Source organism: Corvus moneduloides, chromosome 4 (assembly GCF_009650955.1).
Source record: "Corvus moneduloides isolate bCorMon1 chromosome 4, bCorMon1.pri, whole genome shotgun sequence".
NCBI lineage: Eukaryota > Metazoa > Chordata > Aves > Passeriformes > Corvidae > Corvus > Corvus moneduloides.
This window is the reverse complement of record NC_045479.1, coordinates 41,412,395-41,431,137: the sequence shown is the minus strand read 5'-3', so window position 1 is coordinate 41,431,137 and position 18,743 is coordinate 41,412,395. Positions and strand designations below refer to the sequence as shown.

Below are 18,743 nucleotides of genomic sequence, written 5' to 3'. Positions count from 1 at the left end.
GACTGTACCCAACAGACAAGTGAAAAAGTCTTAAATATGGTGGGGATGCCATGCTGAAACTGACCTGGAATTGGATCCCCTTCTCTTTCAGATGTGTAACACCAGAACATAACTTTCCTGGGCAGTGCTTGCTCTGTTCCCTCTTTGTTGTTCTCGTGGTTTCTGTGCAGGTCCATGGCTGCATGCACAGAAGGAGATCTTCTAACCTGCAATAGTAATTGGGTTGCTAATCCATACAGGTTATCCATAAATAGTTCACAACTTCACCATACTTCACTTTTGGTGAAGCAGATGTTTGCAAAACATTTTGGTGAAACCATGATAAACTAAATGTCAAACGTAAATTGTTTTAAGATCTAAAAAGTCAAAACACAGGCCTAGTGCAACTTACAGCACTGGTTCTGTTTGGGTGTTTTGTAGAAGGGTGGCAAGTACAGCCAGGTTTCCAGTTTCCTAGATTTATCCTGTGACGCAAGGGGAACAAGTGATGTCTCACAAGGTAGAACAGAAAGGGATCATCACAAAGCTGTTCATCCTACCTCTGTTGGTCATGCCCTGTCATCTCAGCCATACACCTACAAGGTGGGTGCCACAGGTTGAAGGCTGTTTCAGTGTGGCTGCCATCACTTGAGCACAGGGTGTGGTTCCACTGAAGCTTCAGTTTAAGCTAATAAAGGTGGGTTTTTTTCAGATGCCTTCCTTGAATCAGATCTCTCTGTGATTGCAAGAGGAACAGCTCTGGTGCTGGAGCAGATGGAGGAGGAATGTGCAGATGAGGAAACTGACTGAGAGGGTGGGACCTCAAGAGGCTGGGCTTAGTTTGTGGAGTTGTGCTTTGGGAGAGAAAGCCTGAGCTGATGGTGCAGTGGAGATGCCTTAGAGTGTTTGGACAGATTTCTTAACTGGATAGACATGATACAGGTAGGCAGAAGGTTGAGAAGTCTGGGCTTTTTGGTTTTGTGTGGTTTTGGTTTGGCCTTTATTTTGTTGTTTGTTTTTATTCTTTTAATGAATAATGGTTCTGAGAGAAAGCAGTAGAACTTCTTGAATGGAAAATATGGTTTATGCTTTGGTATCTGACAGCAAGTAGTGCAGCAAATAGGATTGCAATGTAAACCTTGGATTTACTTGCACGTTCTTGATTTTCAAAATACATGCATTTGTGTATTTCTAGCTCTTTGTATTTTCTGTGGCTTTAGAATCCTCCCTTAATTGTTCCCTGTAACAGGTTTAACAGGCCAGCTCATCCATTTAGAGAATAAAGTTAAGGGCACTATTTTGAACATATTGAAATGTATTTTAAATGTTATGCCATACCAAAAGGTAACTGCACTCTTTCCTGTGCCTTGACCAGCTTCAGTCTCCAGCTGTTATAAGATTTTTCCGCTGCAAGCGTGAGCCTGTTAATGGAAATCAGGTGTCTTTTGCTTGTTGCCTTGCTTGCCAGTTTTGAGGGAAGGGGTTTATTAATCTGTTTTACAAATGTATCATCAGTATCTATTTTCATAATGCCACTTAATAAAAAGTTTCACAGCTGAAACTATCTGCCTGTGGTAATGGTTGCTGTAATCGACCTTTTGCCATGATTTTGTTTCGTTGTTTTGGGCTTTGCTGGTTATAGCATGAACAGTTACTGCTGTTTTCACAAGTGTAAATATGGGCAGCTTTTTGGACATAGCTGTTTGAGAGGAAGAAAGTTTCTTTCGCTGGATGGAAGACAAAAATGCAGGTGAAGAAGCCATAAGAAGGGAAGGAGGCAGCTGCTCTCGGCAGGAGGTCTTGCTCTGCCGGTGGACCACTGGAAGAAGAGAAGGCAGGCCTGTGCACTGCTTCTGCCTTTCTTTAATCACAGAATGGGGACATTCGATCATCCTTGACTTCTGACTGTTTAATAATTTAATTTGCTTGTTTTAGAAGGAGAAAAATCACCTGATTAGCTTCTGGACAAACTGGAAGGGCACATCATGATTTTTTTTTTTCTCTTTTTTTTCTTTTTCTTTTTTCTTCTCTCCCACAAGACTGATGATAACAAGTAGGACAGAATTCAGATGAGTAAGGCACTAGTGTTGTCAGGATCATGGTAAATAGCAGAGCTATGTATGCTATTAATGTAAGAAAACTGTGAAGTTTAAAAATACGTAAAATGATACCTCATTACATGGGAGATTAGATCTATTTTTTTACCTTGGTTGTTTTTATTGTATTAGACACTAGATGTTCCCTCCCTTCCTTGTTCTCTTAGATCTTTCTCTTACAAATGTGTGAATCTGCTTCAGGTACTTTGTTAAAACAAACAAGAAACAAGTATGGACAGCTACCTGCAGACTGGGGAGCAGAAGGACCAAAACCTGACTGATATTGCCAAGACCTGAAAGCATTTGATGCTTCTTTGGAGGCAATCTCATTTTGTAATAGTCTCTGAACTCGGCCCTTAGATGAATACAGTATACTGGGACGCTGAGAAATCTGTGTACTTAGATTTGTGCATAATGAGTTTTGGTCTGCCAATTAGTAGTGTTTTTTAGGAAGTAATTGCTAAGTCTGTTTTGTTTTATTCTATTGAGAGCTGAAAAAGGAAGCCATTGGAGTTGAACAGCATGTGTGTGTCTAGCCCTCAGGAGACATGGAGTGTCCTAGTCAGGGTGAGGAGACCAGGTGACAGTGCATGGCCTCTGTCTCTTCCTTCCCTGGCTCAAAGGTTCTCTGTGTGTAGCACCTATGTGAGGCATTAGATCTCCTCTGAGCAAAGGGCTGATGTGAGCAGGTATAAGAACCCGTGTGAGTGCTCCAGCTCACCGGTGTGATGGAGTCTCTGCTCCTAGCGGGCTCTTCCCTCATGTCAGTGCTGTGTGCTGGCTTTGATGCGGGGTTCCTGCAGTGGCCTTGGGGAAAAGGCCCTTCTGCTCTCCAGAGACCTCTGCCATCACCTGGGTACAGGATAAGGCATCTGGGTGACCAAGCTGCCTGGAAAGAAAGGGAGGGCTCTGGGTCAGCTTCTGTGCAGGTGAAGGATGCTGGAGTAGGGAGGATGCTGGGCTGTGAGCCCTGTAGTTTGAGTATTTAATTCATTCCAGTTAGCAGTGCAGGAAGCTGGACAGCCAGCATGCTGGGCCCCTCATCCGAAGAGAGAGGAGTCCAGAGAGCTGAACGGCAAGGAGGATGTCTCAGGGAGCTTCTGCTGGCAACTGGAGCGGAGGTTTGCCCACATGCTGGGTGCTGTGGGTGACCTCAGTGGAGCTGGTGGCCAGGTGGAGGTGGTGGTCTGTATTGCAGCAGTGCAGGTGTTGGGTTGGTGGATGCTCTGAAGATGGTGACCCGATCTGAAAGGAATGATGAGTCTAGTCTGTGCTATACAAAGAGTGATGTTTATGATAGCAGCTAATGTATGAGGAAAGGTGTGCAGGGTGTTTTTGACATCTTTTCTTCCAGTGACTGTTTTGTTGTTTGTCAGGACTGGCTGGACTAGCTTTATGCTGATACCATCAACTTAACTTCTGTGTGTTCTTTTAAACCTCTTCCTTGGTGGCTGTGATGCCTGAAGAGGTCATAAAACAATACCTGGCTGGATACAAATGCTTTTCAGATGATTTTTATCACTACCACTTCCCAGACATCTCTTAAGCAAGCCTATTTATAAGCATTGGTTTGTTGGGTAATTATTAACTGTAAATCCCTCCTGTTTGCTGCTTGGAGGCTTGAGGATAGTTGCTGATAGTAGATAGGTGGTTAAATATCCATGCAGAAGTCCAGCAACCACAGCCTAATACTAGTCCATTGACTTACTTTGCAGTATTGGGTGGATATACTTAAGAGTTTGGATGTAGTTTAAAAGTGAAAGTCCTTTTGTCAGAGTGTAACTGTGCTGGAAATCTAACTGACTTTCTCCAACAGCCTTCAGGATGCTTTGGCTGTACTTCAGAGAACTTGTTTGGAAGTAAATGTAGAAAGCATCATTTTTTTCTCTTGAGTTAACACAACAGATAAATGAAGTATACAGTAAATATAACAGTATTTAAAATTTGGGTGTTGACAGACAGTGAAAGTGGGTGAGAGGCTGAAATTTGTAAAGTTGCTGTCCACTAATTGCACTTTTGTATCGCATGTTTGCCAGTAAAAAGAAAAAAATGCATCATTTAGTTTTTGGCTAGAGAGGCAAACGCAGACCAGTTGCGTGGAAGTGTTTGCTCTGGCACCCTTCATTGCTTAAGAGAGTCTTTGCTTATGACTTGAATTCTGGGAAAGTATCCAAGCCCTATGCAGGCTGAAGTGCTTATCTCTTGAGTGTTTTCTTTTCTTTTGCACAACAGAATACACAGACCTGCTTAGCAAATGCAGACCTACTTAGCAAATGCCCATGCAATTACAGCTCTGTGTCCCATTTCAAATTCTCCTCCTGCCCTGCCAAGGCTATGCATTTAAAGGTCTTGTTCTTCAGTTCCAGTTTGTTCTTTTCCCTTGAACCTTGATAGTGTCTCTTTTTTCCCTCTTAGTTTGAAAATTTTCTTAGTTAATCTTATGGCTTATTTTCAAGGTGACCTGTCATCTTACATTCATCTCTGGAGGAAAAATTAATTTTGCGAGCAAACCAAGTTGTTTTCTGTTTTTATTTGAATAGTTGCACAATTAACATGAGTGCATGAAGAATCTTTGCTTTTGCATCCATGTTACTGATGTCAGCTACTAAGGCTGCTATGAGAGTGGTGTTTGTGAAACTCTTGAACTCCTTTTTCATTGCTGTGGGAGAGTCATGTTGGCATAAAAGATCTGTGGTGTTCATGCAGAGCCCCTGGCTGGTGCCTGGGGTGGCTGAAAGCTCTTTGTGCATGGCACAAGTAGAAACATGAGTGGCAGAATTACGAGTGGGTTTGTGCTGTCTCTCAATGTAGTACGTAGCTGTTTCAAAATCAGTTGTTGCTGTGGAGGAGGTATAGCTTAACACAAAACCTTTTCTGACTTGCTGCTTGTGGTAGGATCTCAAAACTGTCCTGGCTACTTTTTAGCTAATTTTTAGCTCTGTTTCCTGCAGGAGTGACGCTTCCATTCCCTCTCTTAAGCTTAAATAATGTGTTGACTAGAGCTCACAAAGGTCTGGAAGCAAGCAGGTATTGAAGGTTCTACCAATCTTTAGCTAAGCTCTAAGAAGGATTTGCAGAGGAACAAACCCTGCTGGTGCTCCAGCCAGAAGGTCAGCAAATGCCATTTGAGACATCAGGACAACAGCTCAAAAGACAAGTTGTACAATTCATACAAGAGAACAACTTGAAACACAACTTGCCTCTTTGGAGGCATCCATGTGGAAGTGTCATGTAGTTTAGTTCACAAGTAGGTTGTATGCAAGATCAAGGCAAATGGGCCTTTATTAGTTCCTTTGCATGCAAACCACTTGGGGGTTTCTTGTTGCCTTTCCAGAGGCTACTGGAAGAATTTTCAGTATTGAGTGGAGCTGATGCTGTCCCTGACCTTGGGTCATTTGAATCAGAAAATGTTTTTAGAACAGCCTTGCTTTTTTAGAACAAAGGAGGACTGGGAAGTTTTGAAAAGTTGGATAAATAACAGTGTGTTTTTATGGCCTGTAGCAGCCTGGACTCTTCATGGCAGGGAGTATAGCAGGAGCTTTGTTCTGCATTTCTGTCTTGGCTCTCCCTCTGGCATTGGTGGCACTCTCTGAGTTGCTCAGTGTAGGGAAGGGGAAATGGGTTGTGTCTACTTCTGCTGACTGTGGCTGTGTTGTCAGTTCTGTGTGTTTATCTAGAGAATAGTCAACATCTTAAGTGTGTTTACTCTCTTACACAGTGTTTGGCATAGTTCAGTTTGCCCTAGACAGTCCAGGGGCTGCCAAGTTAGAGAAGGCAATCTGCTTTTGTCTCCTAACAGTGGAGAGCTGTGAATGCTCCAGTAAAGGAGACTTTGTATTACCTTTTCCCTGGACTTTTGTGTATGTACTGCAGTACAGAGGTTATCCCATTATCCCCTTTCCCTTTGGAGTTGTGGATACTTGAGCATCCTTCCCATCCCCCAGTTCTGCCTTTCAGTGCTTCCTCTTCTGGAATAAAGTGCTGCAGGACTTCCTTCAAAGGGCTTTTTTAGCTGGGAAGCTCCTGAGGTAGCTGTGCTCAGCAGTGGGCCTGTTCAGGATTCTGGCAGGATTATGAATGCGCGCTTTCCCCTAACCGTTCTTATCATGAGACACAGATAAAAATGGACAGATGCATCTTTAATGCATTTATAAGCCTCAGTGGATTTGGCTTTCTTTTAAAGCAGGCATCTGGCTTTGCATTTTGTACTTTGTTTTCCCTTGGTTACTTGAAAATCCCTGTGTGGTCCATCCTGACTCTCACCTTTTGCAGATATTTATTGGAGATGATTTCCAATGATGAGTGGGATTTAGGAATGTTTTTTATAAGTGATGTGGCTTATTTCTGCAGAACTAATATTCTGGAACAGCTTAAATCTGTCATTGGTACACTAAACAACCCAAGATAACTTTTGTGAAAAATCTACTTCTAGATCCATTCTGCGTTATATGGCAGAGACTGAAGGGCTCTTCAACAGTCTAGTTCCCTCCAGATGAGGCAAACACTGGAAAATCTTTTATTAGGAAAAGCAGATCAAATATGTCTTCATACTGATCACATCTGTGTTTTTTAGAATAAAGCAAAGGGAATGGCATGTTTTGGTCTTTGCAATTCTCTGACCTGAATAAGTTTGTTTGTGGTGTTTTGGGTTTGTGTTTTTTTTCCTTAACCAACAGTTGATGTAAGAGGGACAGGGTTGAGAACTTCGTGGTTTCTAAGCAAAACATTCTTCCATTTGATACAATCTTTTGTATTTTGAAACGGGAAAAAAAAGTTTTCATTTTACAGTTCATGTAGGACATAGGATTTAGTCATACATGATAGGCACTATATGTCGTTATTGTAAGCAGCTGATTACATGTCTTAGATGGAACATGCAAATGACTCTGGCCTTAGCAGCAAGTTGATAGGAAGCATGTTAAATTCTTACCTTACTCTTAATTGTACTCTGGGATGTCAAACTGATAGGCTGTTGAGGAAAGCTGGAATATTTGTAGTTTTAGTAAAAATACCTTAAAGCAGGAAAATAGTTTTGAGTAACAGATTATTCAGGTTTGTCATCTGAAGGCTAAATTTCAGTGTCTTTTGGATGTCTGCCTTTTATAGAGAGGCTTCCTTTCCCCCTGAGGATGTCTTGCTTCCTTGCCTCATCTCAGTAGCTGCATAACATGACTTTCATGCTTTGAAGAAAGATGGTTCATTCTGCAGAGTGGATTATAAGCAAGTGATTTATAAGGAAATAATGAAGCACAGTAGGAAACTTTTTAAACATTAAGTCTGATTAGAAGTATTAATAAAGGAAACAGTTCTTCATAATGCAGAAGTGATGCCTAAGGAAGGACAGCGTGACATTTACAGTTCTGTAATTTTAAAATGGTTTCTGGATAAACTTTTCCCATTATTTGTTTCCAGTAGCCATTGTTTTTATTAATAGTCAACTACTGGACATGAGAGATTTGCATTTACGTTAATTAAATGTATATCCTTCTAACTGAGTGTGAAGATTTTGGCATGCATGAAACTTATCTCAGTGACCCTGTAATATCATAAAGGGCACAATGATTTGCGTCATTCCAAATAGCATTTTCCCATGCTAATTCTCTTCACTACAGGCCCTGACTTAAAATTTGAATGGTGCTTTATCTAATAAACCTCACAGCTGTGCCTTGCTTTAGAGCCGACAGTTCATTTGGGGTGCAGAGGAAATGTATCATCTGACTGAAGAACTGTTACAGTCTAGAGTGGGCAAAACCACACAGGCTTGACTCTGCTCTGGCACAGAGGTAACCTGTGAGGTCCATTAGCTCCCAGTGGAAAAAAATTCAGCTGGGGATGGGGGCTTGCCGAGTTTAAAGGCACACTGTGAATTTCTAAGGCTGGCTGTTTGCTTAGGTGTGCCTAATGGCTCTGGCATCAATATTACAATTCCTTCTACAGTTTTTTGCTTGCAGTTCTGGAAAAGACTGTCCATGCACAGGGGCTGTTGCAGTCAAGGTACTCTTCCATTATTATTTGGGCTCTTGGGCTGTTTCCTGTTGATGAGGCAAGCATCTGCAGTCTTGGTGTCATACTTTCCTACTAGATCTGCTCTTTAAGGCCTTCAATCTCACCAAAATGAAGAATAAAATAAAAATAGGTAGAAAGAAAATTTGCATGTGTAGTTAATTTGATGCAGTTTTTCAAATAGCTTCACTGGTCGTAAACAAATCTTCTTTCAAAACCCATGTTAATACTCCTGAAGTCTGGGTTTCTTCTAGATCTGATGGGTCCAGAGCCTTAGATTTGAACTTGTACATACTGAGTTTTTGCCTACACTATTTACTCAGGCTGCATTTTGAACACTTCTCCAGTGGGGGAGGGGAGACTCTTTTATGAGTAAGGCAATGTAAAGGATTCCAACAAAGACTAGGGCATGTTATCTCGAGGTTTGCATAGAAATGCCTTTAATTTCTTGCATTTAAGAAGCAACCAACCCAAACCCTAGGAAACTTGTTAATAGAGCATCTGGCATGCATGGTGTGAGTGAGTCAGGAAGTTGTTGACTGAGTAGAGCAGCTTGAAGCTGCTGGAGAAAAATCTTAGGGTACTCTGTGTATTGCCTCCTGTACTGCATTCACCTTGTTTTGCTAGCTTAGTTCTTCTGGAGTTAGTTTCCTGACACAGCAGTGAGCTGAGTTTCACTCACCAAGGGTTTGTTGGAAATGCTGAGAGCCAGGGAAGGAGGTGAGACCCCACAGCTGTTAGGGAGGGGAAGTACTCCATTTGTCCTTGAGAGCAGCAAGTTGCTGGGTTGTGTCACACCTAGGAAAACCTAACACTCATGTTTGACCAAGTCTGGGTGATAATGCTGTGGTGTTTGCTCCCTAGAGCAAATAAAAGCTATTAGGACTATTGTGCGACATGAATTGATGGCTGCGTTGCCCAGTTTAACGTGTGTTCCGTCTGTCCCTTGCTTAAGCTGATACAGCCTTTGGTGGGGCTGTAGTGTGTGAGATCGGAGAATTCCAGTTCCATGACTCATCTAGGAAAAAAGACTGAGTGAGGCTGTTTGAGTACAGTGTGCCAGCAGAAAAGAATCTATCTCTGTTTGGAGCTTTAACCTTGCCAGTCAAGATGCCTGGGATTTGAGAAGGCTGACTGGCGTGTGGAGAGTTTTGCAGTGCACAGACAAAGAGCCACTGCACTGTGGCTCTTTGCAGTGACGTGTGCTGCAGGGGTGCCTTGGTGTTTGAGGAGGAGCCAGTTGAGGTTCAGCAGAATTTATGGGCAGTAGCTTGGTACTAGCTGTGTCAGAACACAGGGAGCTTGCGTGGGGGTTTTCTGCATCATACCATTCACTTGTGAAGGGTGCTTGTGCTTGCCTCTCTTCTAATTATTCTCCCAGCTCCCCACAGCAGATGATTGACTAGACAATGATGGTTTTTTAAAATAAATGCCTTTCTTTGATGGTGATTTAAAGTGACACACTACACCATGAAGTGCCACCTACTGCTCATAAGTCTTGAGCATTAAGAAAATACATGGTAGCTACAATTCTAAGTTACTTGCTGTTGGGAAATCTAAAACTGGATGCACAGGCTTCAAGTCTGAAGATGTTATCTGTCTTGTGGAGAGATCTAATAAAGAGTGTCTTTTTTCCAGAACTACCTTTCATTGTTAGTCTGAATTAATATTATAGTGCATAACTAATAGGTTCTTTGATGCATTTTGTCATCTCATAAACAAGTCTTGTAAGTGCTCTCCATCTTTTCTCTTGGTTAGAGGACACTTCCTTCAGCTTTGTTAAATTGGCAATAGATGACGTGTCAAAAGTGGCAGAAAAATTTATCTTTTTTATTTTAAAGCAAAAAAAATTTAGGTAAAGCTACCATGTAATCTTTTCCTATATTCATATCTCACTTTTGCTGCTGCAAATGGAAGCTAATTTTTGTTGAAGTCTAACCATTTATTGCTTAGTACTTAGAAAACACTTAGGCAGGTAAACTGCTCTATTCAGAAGTAATTTGTAAATGTACTGAATCTGTCTGCCAAAGCTTAAATGCCTTTTGAGAAAAACCAAATATGCAGTGATATCAAGCTTGCAGCAAGTGATGAGGGATGTTTTGTTTTCTGTGTTATTGCAGACATACCATAGTATTAAATGTAAAGACAAGGCTAATCATTAATTTTTAAATTCATAGTTCTTTTGGACTTTATTGTGCAAATAAGTTTTGTTGTTACTGGTTTGATTGCTATGGAAAGAATTAAAGGACTTTTTTCTTTAATGCAACTGACAGCTCTTTGTCCTACACCTTCAGAATACTTGATGATGACTGCAAACACTTGACACCTTTGAAAATCAGACTTCAAACTCTTGAAGTTTGGAAAAACCTTTCAATCTCCTGACCTGTTAAATGTGATACTGAAATGAAAGGTAGTTTGGAAAAAGACTCGAGGTCTGTAAGCCTCAAATTTGGCACTACATTTAGCTTACTTTTACATAAACACTTCCTAAAATGGCTTAGCTGTTGTGACAGGTACTTTTACAGAAAAAAAACCCCAGGACTTGACAATGGTGCTTCCCTAGAAGTTTGCTTTACATGTAGCAATAGGAGCAACCTTGCCTTTTGACTTAGGCTTTAATATGAATTTAGTCAGTGACACCCAGCACCTTCCTCCCAGACATGCAGTGGGTGCAGCGATGGCTGCCTCCTGATACATGAGAACATTTGGTGCATTAAAGTGCACATCTGTAGGAAAAGAACTGTCTTTCCCTTTCCTTTTTAACATGCATTTTAAATCCCTTTAACTTTTTTAACTGTTGAAAAGTAAAGTGCTGCTTCCTTTTTCCTTGGCATTCACAGTGAGTAGAGACAGGCTGATCTTAATTATTAGTTAGCAGCAACCAACATTGCTCCTCTTTTTGGTACCTCTAGATCACCAAACTGCACTGCCTCCATTGCTTTTTCTTACTTACTTTATTGTATGACCAAGGAAGCTATACTACTTAACTCACAAATCTGCTGACTAGTTGCAGTTGGCTCCTTATCTCCATTTCCTTTTTTGCTTGCTATGTAGTGTGAATAGTATCCTTAGGGAAAGGAGGAATTAAAGTGATGTTTGTGCAGGCCAGGCTGCTATAGCTTACCTTCATCTGTGCCCTCTGAGAGTGGCCCAGGAAAGGCAGGAAGACAGCACCTGCTGCAGGGAGATCAAATCACGTTTGTTGTACTAAACCAGATGTAGGGTAAACTGTAAACCAAGGCTGAGCCTTCCTGGGCGTGGTATTGACTTCTGGAAAGCTGGAAGTCAGAAGTGTAGCAGTCTGTTTCCTGGCCTTCTAAAGCAAATCCTTAATCAGAACTGAGGAGAAGTATCTGTATGTCCTGGACTATTGAACATTTATACTGGGATTCAATATAAATGGCTTCCCAACTGCTTCTCCAAAGTGTTTCCTCCCTGGGCATGGAGGCTGTGGTGATGTGACCTTACTAGGACACAGTTTTGTTTGTCATGGTGAGCCATTGCCATGTCCAAAGAGCACCCTGGTTCTGAGGCGTTTGTGGTGCAGGGAAGTGCTCATGATGTAGGAACAGTGACTGTGTTTGCCTTCCACTAGTGGTGTGCATCTGTTTTTGATTCCTCTTCCCCAACCCTACCTTAGCTGGTTTTTTTTGCTCCCTGTGATGACTTCTGCTTGCACATCTCCTGGGTGCAGCAGGATTCCCTTTTCCACCATGGTTTGGGTACTCACTCCTATGTCTTTTCCAGGCTGTTATACTGACTCAGCCTGGGTTGGGTGGGTGTCTGCAGCTCAAGCCTTTAATCTCCTCCCTGCTCTACTACTTACTTTTCTTTGATCTCTCCTAGAGCCATTTCTTTCCTTTGTCAGATACCACAGCTACTAACCTACTCTCCATGCAGGTACTTAGAGCCCTCAGTATTTACTCTCCGTAGCTGTTTCCTTCCCCAAATGCCAATGTTTGTTTTAATCTCAATGGGATAGGTCAGATGATCATCTGCACTTTCTTCCTAACCCACTCTAGTTTGGTACAACTATCTAATTTACATTTATCAAGTCTGTGCCTTTCAGAAGGTCTGTGTAGGAGGCCACTGTGTTTTTTCAACCAGATGAATTTGCCGGAGCCCGCACCCGTAGTGTCAGTGCAGCCGCATCACAGGTTGAGACACCCACACTTGGGCTTCCCCAGGTGTGCTCAGAGCAGGTGGGCGCTGAGCCAGTTTCTCTGTGGGTGGCTGTGAGCTGTCCTTCCGAGGTTTGCTGGCAAAAACAAGATGGGACATGAGAAGCCTTTCATGCAGGGAGGCTGTCAAAGGGACTTCCACTCCCTTCCTGCCGCGGGAGTGGAGGGGTGTTCTGAATTCCTCATCCATTTCTTTCTGTAGCTGCCCTCACTGGGGTGGTTTTTAAGTTTACCCTTACCCCAGGCAGTATATATTGCCCTTCTGATCTGCTGGCAGCTGCTCGCAGCAGCCCTAACCTGATCTGTAGCCTGCTCTTTACTTCACAAAAAATTAATGTTCCATTATCTATCTCTCCATGCATGCCTCAGCCCAAGGGTTTTCTAACAGAAAGTTGTAACATCAGGGTAGTAGCAGAATTTACAAAGTGTTGAGAGAAACTCATTGACTTCAGGTAAAATGGAAGACACTTGTCTTTATCTTCTAATTCCCTGGGCTGTAGCTGTGCTGTAGCTGTGTGTTGGTGCTACTCAGGGCAGAATTCTCTGAATCTTACAAGAGAGGCCAGTGTGAGGAGCAGCATTGCCTCAGGGGATTGTATGGTTTAAAATACACCCCTGCTATAAATGGAAACAGATGGTGGTGGGATTCTTTGAGGTGGATTTTTATTCAAACATGACTTTCAAACAGCTATCCTACCCCGCTCCCCACCACCCCCTCTGATCCCTTATCAGTGCAAATTTTTGGAAAAGGTGTGAAAATGAACACGGGAAGGTTGACTTTGGTTTTTGTTTTGCAGCTGCAAGGAAAACACTGTAGGACCTTTAGTGTCCTTTTTCAGTGGTGCCAGACATAGTTCTTTGTCCTCTACCAGTGCTACTCTGCATATTACTCAGATTAGGGACATGTAAGCAGGTGTGCAAGTGGAGTTGTACAGTCTCTCTGTGTATTTTTAATGCATACCATATTTGTTGAAGGGTTGCCTGGCACACTGGGTTTGGTCCCCCCGTACCCAGGAACATGGAAGCTGTTCTATTAGTTTCCAGCCGCTAATTTTTCATTTGCTTGGGGAGGGCATCCTGTTATGTTGACTTCCATACAGTATCTGATTACCCCATGAAATGTGAATGTGGTCTTGAACTCTTTACCAGATACCCTATCTGCTCACATTTTTCTTTATTATCCTTTTAAGTGGTTTTGTTGTTGTTCATGTTTTTTTTTTTAGTTTTATTTAATATCCTTTGCAGCAAGATACATGGTAGTTCAACTGATTTTTCTTTTAGTTACTCTTTACTTGGTATCCCTACTTAGATTAGATCATACATATTATGGGTTTTACTTCCCAGGTTTTCCCTTATTTCTTTGTCTGCCTATATTCAGGTGGAAATGGAAACGGTGCCCTTTTTGGTAGGTTTTTTTTTTCAATTTTGTCCTTTATAGCAGGCTGTTAATGCTTACTGCAATTGAAAGGCAGGTATTACAAAATAGGGGTCTCTGTCCTCAAAGACTGTAAACAGAGGGGGTATTTTTTTTTTTTTTCTTTTGCCCTGGCCAGATAGGTTAGTTCTCATGTGCCTTAAGTGTGTAGGATTTGCAGATCACTCTTGACCTGTCAAAATGAAAGCCAGCTGTAAAAATTTGATATCTGTCTTGTGGGTTGAAACAAGAGCTGGGTTCTCTAAAGTTTGTCCTGCTGTTTGGAATGCCAGGCTTTCTTTGTGAGAATTGAAATTTCTGTGGCAGATTTTTTTTCCCCCTCAGTTGAGACCCTGAACAGCTACTCTCTGCAGTGTCTTCTGTATGTGTGGTGGGTTGCATACTTCTCCAAGATGGGGCAGCAGAAAACTTGTACTCCTGCTTTTCATGTGGGCTTCAAATAGAGCTCTGAAATAAGCTGAGGGTGTTGTTAATACTAAAACACTGACTTCAGATTCAAGACTTGTGCTTGAAAGCTGCAAGTTGAACAAGTGAGAGAAGAGTGTTATGGTCTTGCTAAACTTGAGGTAGCTCCCATCTTGTCAGGTGGCTGGACAGTGCACTAACGTGCTGAGATACAACAGAGGAGAGCATTACTAACAAGGAGAAAGCAATTACTGTGTTTCGATTGGAAGCAGCAATGTAAGTGATAACTAAAATATCTAAAGCAAGAAAATGTTTCAAAGACCATTTGTACAAAGACCTAAATAAATTCTTCCCCAAGAGAGGAGCTCTTGAAAAAAGTCTTTTTTGTTACCTATGCTGCAGTCTATTTTAATAAGAAAGTAAGCAAGAAAACATGATTCCTTTTTGCAATATTTCATCTGTTCATGAGCTTATTTTTCCATGCAGGTTCAACTTCCACATCTTTTAGTTTATCATAAATCTTGTGAAAATAAATAGTTGTTTAGCAGAATTCTTGTCAAGGTATAAGTGTGTGTGTGTGTATATATATATGCATGCCAAGGGTTAGTATTATAAAGTTAAGTGTAACTGTTTCATTTGAAAACATGTCATTGTCCTTAAGTGTAAAGTCTTGTCATAGACTTCATAGATACTTAATGAATCCTAGGTCTGTGGTACTCCAATTCTGGATTGTGCTTTCTAGGTAATAAAATAATTCTTTTATAAATGACCACATTAAAGTGTTTGTGTGTTTATTTTTAAAAACATTTGATAGCTAAGTTTGGAAAAGCCAGTGTTATTATTCCTGCTTGTCTCTCTGGGTTAAGTTAAAATTTTTAATTACATTATCATTTGCCAGCATCCCTCCCACATACTCTCTGCCTCATCAGCACACAGAATATATGCTGCTAATCTTGACGAGTCTTTCCCCTTCTCCTTATTGTGGAGTATGTGGCATAAGGCCATAAATTCCCTGCATGGTACTCAAAGCTTGCTTTAAAAGGAGAATTAATCATTTCAGCAGGGATTTTTTTTTTTTACTATGATATTTCACAAATGTTTGTGAATGTGCCTTCCAATAATAACAACATATTAACAAGAACTTCTTCCCTTCTGCAAGTACACCACTGCTCATATTTCTGGCTTTACGTTAAAGTGTGTTTTGTGTTGTGGTTGAGTTGGGTGATCCCTAGCTGCTTCACCTTGGGCTCTGTGCATGCCTGACAGTCACCTTGGTTGGCCAGCCTCACTTTGGGACCTGCTGTTTCTCTCTTGTGCAGTGGTGATGATATTCCCATTTTATATGGAAGCTGAAACATAAGAAACGTGTGGATACCCATATGAGGTCAAAAGCAAGATCTGTCTAGAGCAGTGTCTGGCAATTGTTAATAGTACGTGCTGGGGAAGAGTAAGAAACGGGGCAATTATGAAGTGGTGTCCTGACAGAACACTCTTCTAGCCTCTTTGATTTGCAGGCTAGGTTGTTTTCTCCTGGGAGTTACCAAGGCTGCTTTTGCACCCATGTAAACTTGTAACATCCCCAGAGTCCTGTGACATGGAATTCCACAGATCCACTTGCAAAAACCACTCTGCCTTTCTATTTTTTTCAAGTCTGCCTCTTGTTGATGTTGTTGGAGTAGGATTCAGCTCTGGACTGAACACCCACGTGCAGGTGTGTGAATGCGAGTGTCTCACTGACAGTGTTGGCAGTACAGCTAAGAGCAATTCTGCTCACCACTAAGTCAGCCTATGCTTTGGGACTCAGTTGCTTAAACCAGAGGTATCTAATGTTGTCTTGGGTACTGTTGGATGTGTATCCTGCCCTATCTCCTCCTGTTGCCACTTGCTAGGTTGCAGGCATCCAGCTAAACCTCTGACATATCTGCCAGCCCTGTGCAGGCATCTTGGATGTGCTAGGATTTCTCACATACGGCACTTGTGTTTATCTGGTGGAATTGGCTCCTCTGTCTTACTGCATCACCTGGCATAGGAACTGTTCAGGTGTTTTGATCAGATCAGTGTCTCGTGTCCTGTCCTGTCTCCCGCTTTGCTCCCTCCTCTGTGTAGTAAGAATTGTCCTCTGCTTCTGATCTGGTTAGATCTACAGCTGTGACAGACTTCTGCATGTATCTCACATTGCAGAGAACTTGTCCTGCTTGTGTTTGCTTTGCTTGCAGATGTGAATGTTCATGAGTCAGCAAATCCTAATAACTATCAGGTCTCGAGTCAGCTCCCCTAAAAGTAGAGAACCTGCCATTAGCTATCATCTGTGGATATTTTTGTACTTTAAACTCCTTTTCAGGGCAGGGGTAGAACCTGTTCCTGCCAAGCCAAATTCACTTGAGAGGTTCCTCCCGCTGTTCCTTCCTTCTTTGCTGGGCTCCTTCCAGTATCTGTAGCAAGGGCTCTTACAGACCCAGCCTCACAGTTACAGTTGCTTGATGAAAATATTGCCACAGAACACCTAAAAAAGCCTGTGTTTGCAAGTGTGTGAGGAAAATAGTGCTACGTGTAGTGTGGAAAATAATATACTGATGGTAATCCATAAATGAATTAGTTTGTTCTGTAATTCTGTTTAGTTGTTGATGAGAACAAGTCTAACAATGCTGCTCAAAAAGATGGATGCATTTATTTAAAGAACAGGTGGACCTTGAATTGAGCAACGGTTCTGAAACAGTGCTCAATGCATGCATCTCTTTCAGCACATGGTCCTGACTTGCTGTGCCTATGGTAGCTTCCCCCACTGGTTCCCTATCATCCTCCTGGACTCCACAGCTTTCCCTTTGCAGTTGCAGCTGCTCCAGGGGCAGTCAGATGAATTTCTGTTGTGGACAAACACACTGTTTCCCTGCAGCTTCTCCCTCTGCTGCAATGGAGCTGTTTGGCTGGAGTTTTGAGAGAGAGGATAAATGTCTTCTTAATACATAATGTGAACCTTGGCTCAACCTTTCTAACATTAGTTGCAGTTGTGATCAACTGAAAAATGGCTGTTGCCATCTGTGCAATTTCAGTCAATACATGCTTGTGTGCCACAAAGGTAACGGTTTGTGTTCTTTTAAAAGAATATTTTTAAATTATTGTTGCAAATTGGACACTTGGATGCGTGCTGTATTTATCCTCTGAAAGCATTTTTAGTACCTTTCCTTAGCTTTATTTTCAGTGAAATGTACTTAAACCCATTACTTAGTGGTTGTGTTCAAGTTCATAGTAAAGCTTATAGCCTATGCTTGCTCAGTACTTCACTTCCAAAGGGCACACAATTAAAAACTCCTAGATTAAACCTCATCTTAAAACTACGTTGTGTATTCATGGCAAAATCTGGACTGGCTCTTCATTCCTGGTTTGAGTGCTGGAGTGAAAAATACGGACTTTTCCCATTATCCAGCTGCAGAGACAGTAAATTAGAGGCCTCTTAAGGGGCCAGGTGTCCCTTGGCAGCATTTTGATGTCTCTTGTTTCTTATAAGTAAGCTGGATATTGGGAGTTTCTAGGTCAGTCTGGGTATGGGGAGAGTTGCGTTCTGTTATTTAGAAATCTAAATGAGCATCGCTGTGCTCCTTTGGCTGCTCTTTCTTATGTTAATCTTTAGTTTTTAATTTTGTTCAACTGGATTTGTTCAGTGCTTTTTTACTTCAAAACTATGCAATCACTTAAACAGCTTGAGTCAAGACAGCAAATATCAGCGAGGGTTTGGACAGAAACAGAGATCACGTTCTGCAAACAGCTGTTGTGGTGGAGGGTGGCGGTAGCCCTTTCAGTGGGAGTAGTCTTTGTAAACTAGAGCAGTCAGATCTGGAAGATCTTGCAATGTTACAAAAGTTAATGTGAGAATCAATATTCCAGTGCCAGCATTCCTGATAACTTGGTATTTCAAAACATCCCATTTAATAGATGTATGGGACTCAGCATAAACTGAAACACAAGAGTGCTGAGGTTATGGGTGCAGGGATAATGTTTCCTTGTTCTGTGTAAAGTTTAGAAAAGGTTTGCTAAGCCTACTGTTTACAACTGATTTGCAAAATATTCCCAGGAATGTACAGTTGTGCTGGCAAATTATTCTCTTAAACAATAGTAGTTTGCAAAGAGATCTCAGAGGGAGTAGGAATGTAGTTATGACCAGTCCTAGTACACAGGAGCATGCATGTCTGATGCTCCCAGTTTGTGGGCAAGTCACTGCAAAGGGCTGGCAGTCCAGAGCCTACCAGCGGGGAGCCTCTCTTCACCCACTGGCCCTGTCACCAGCTATAGCAGTCAGTTGGTCATCTACCTATTATCTTTTATTAATTTATAAAAGACTCTGCTTCTGTGGTGAAAATTACTCTGTTTCCCTTTTTAGTGACAACACCTGAACTAGCTAAAACAAGAGCATGGCCCTTGGTGATATTACCTCTGCTGGTTTACATGCATATGAATTCCCTTCAAAGCATTTTGAGATCAGGTTGGGCACAGGTGTTCTGGTGGGCAGGAAAAACAGGTAGTGGTGCCTGGTGGTCTCCCAAGATGTGCCAAGCAGGAGAGGAGGGGCAGTGGGGTTAGTTCTGTTGGAAAAAGTAGATTATTTCCAGCCCAGCTTCATCCTTTACGTCTTGGAGCATGGAGTTGTGA

The 18,743-nt window shown here is 41.9% G+C and overlaps 1 protein-coding gene across 4 annotated transcripts in view; it reads left to right on the top strand.

The window, feature by feature from the left end:
- The window catches only part of RASSF3 (Ras association domain family member 3), a 75,271-nt gene that overhangs the window by 36,290 nt on the left and 20,238 nt on the right, over nucleotides 1-18,743 (top strand). Inside the window, exon 1 of one of the 4 annotated variants that reach the window (XM_032107068.1) lies at nucleotides 898-921. The exons of the other annotated variants lie outside the window; for them this stretch is intronic. Within the exon in view, the coding sequence (XP_031962959.1) occupies nucleotides 913-921 (9 nt within the window). The 5' untranslated portion in view covers nucleotides 898-912. Of the gene's footprint in view, nucleotides 1-897; nucleotides 922-18,743 lie in introns of those variants that run through there. 4 annotated transcript variants of the gene reach the window in all.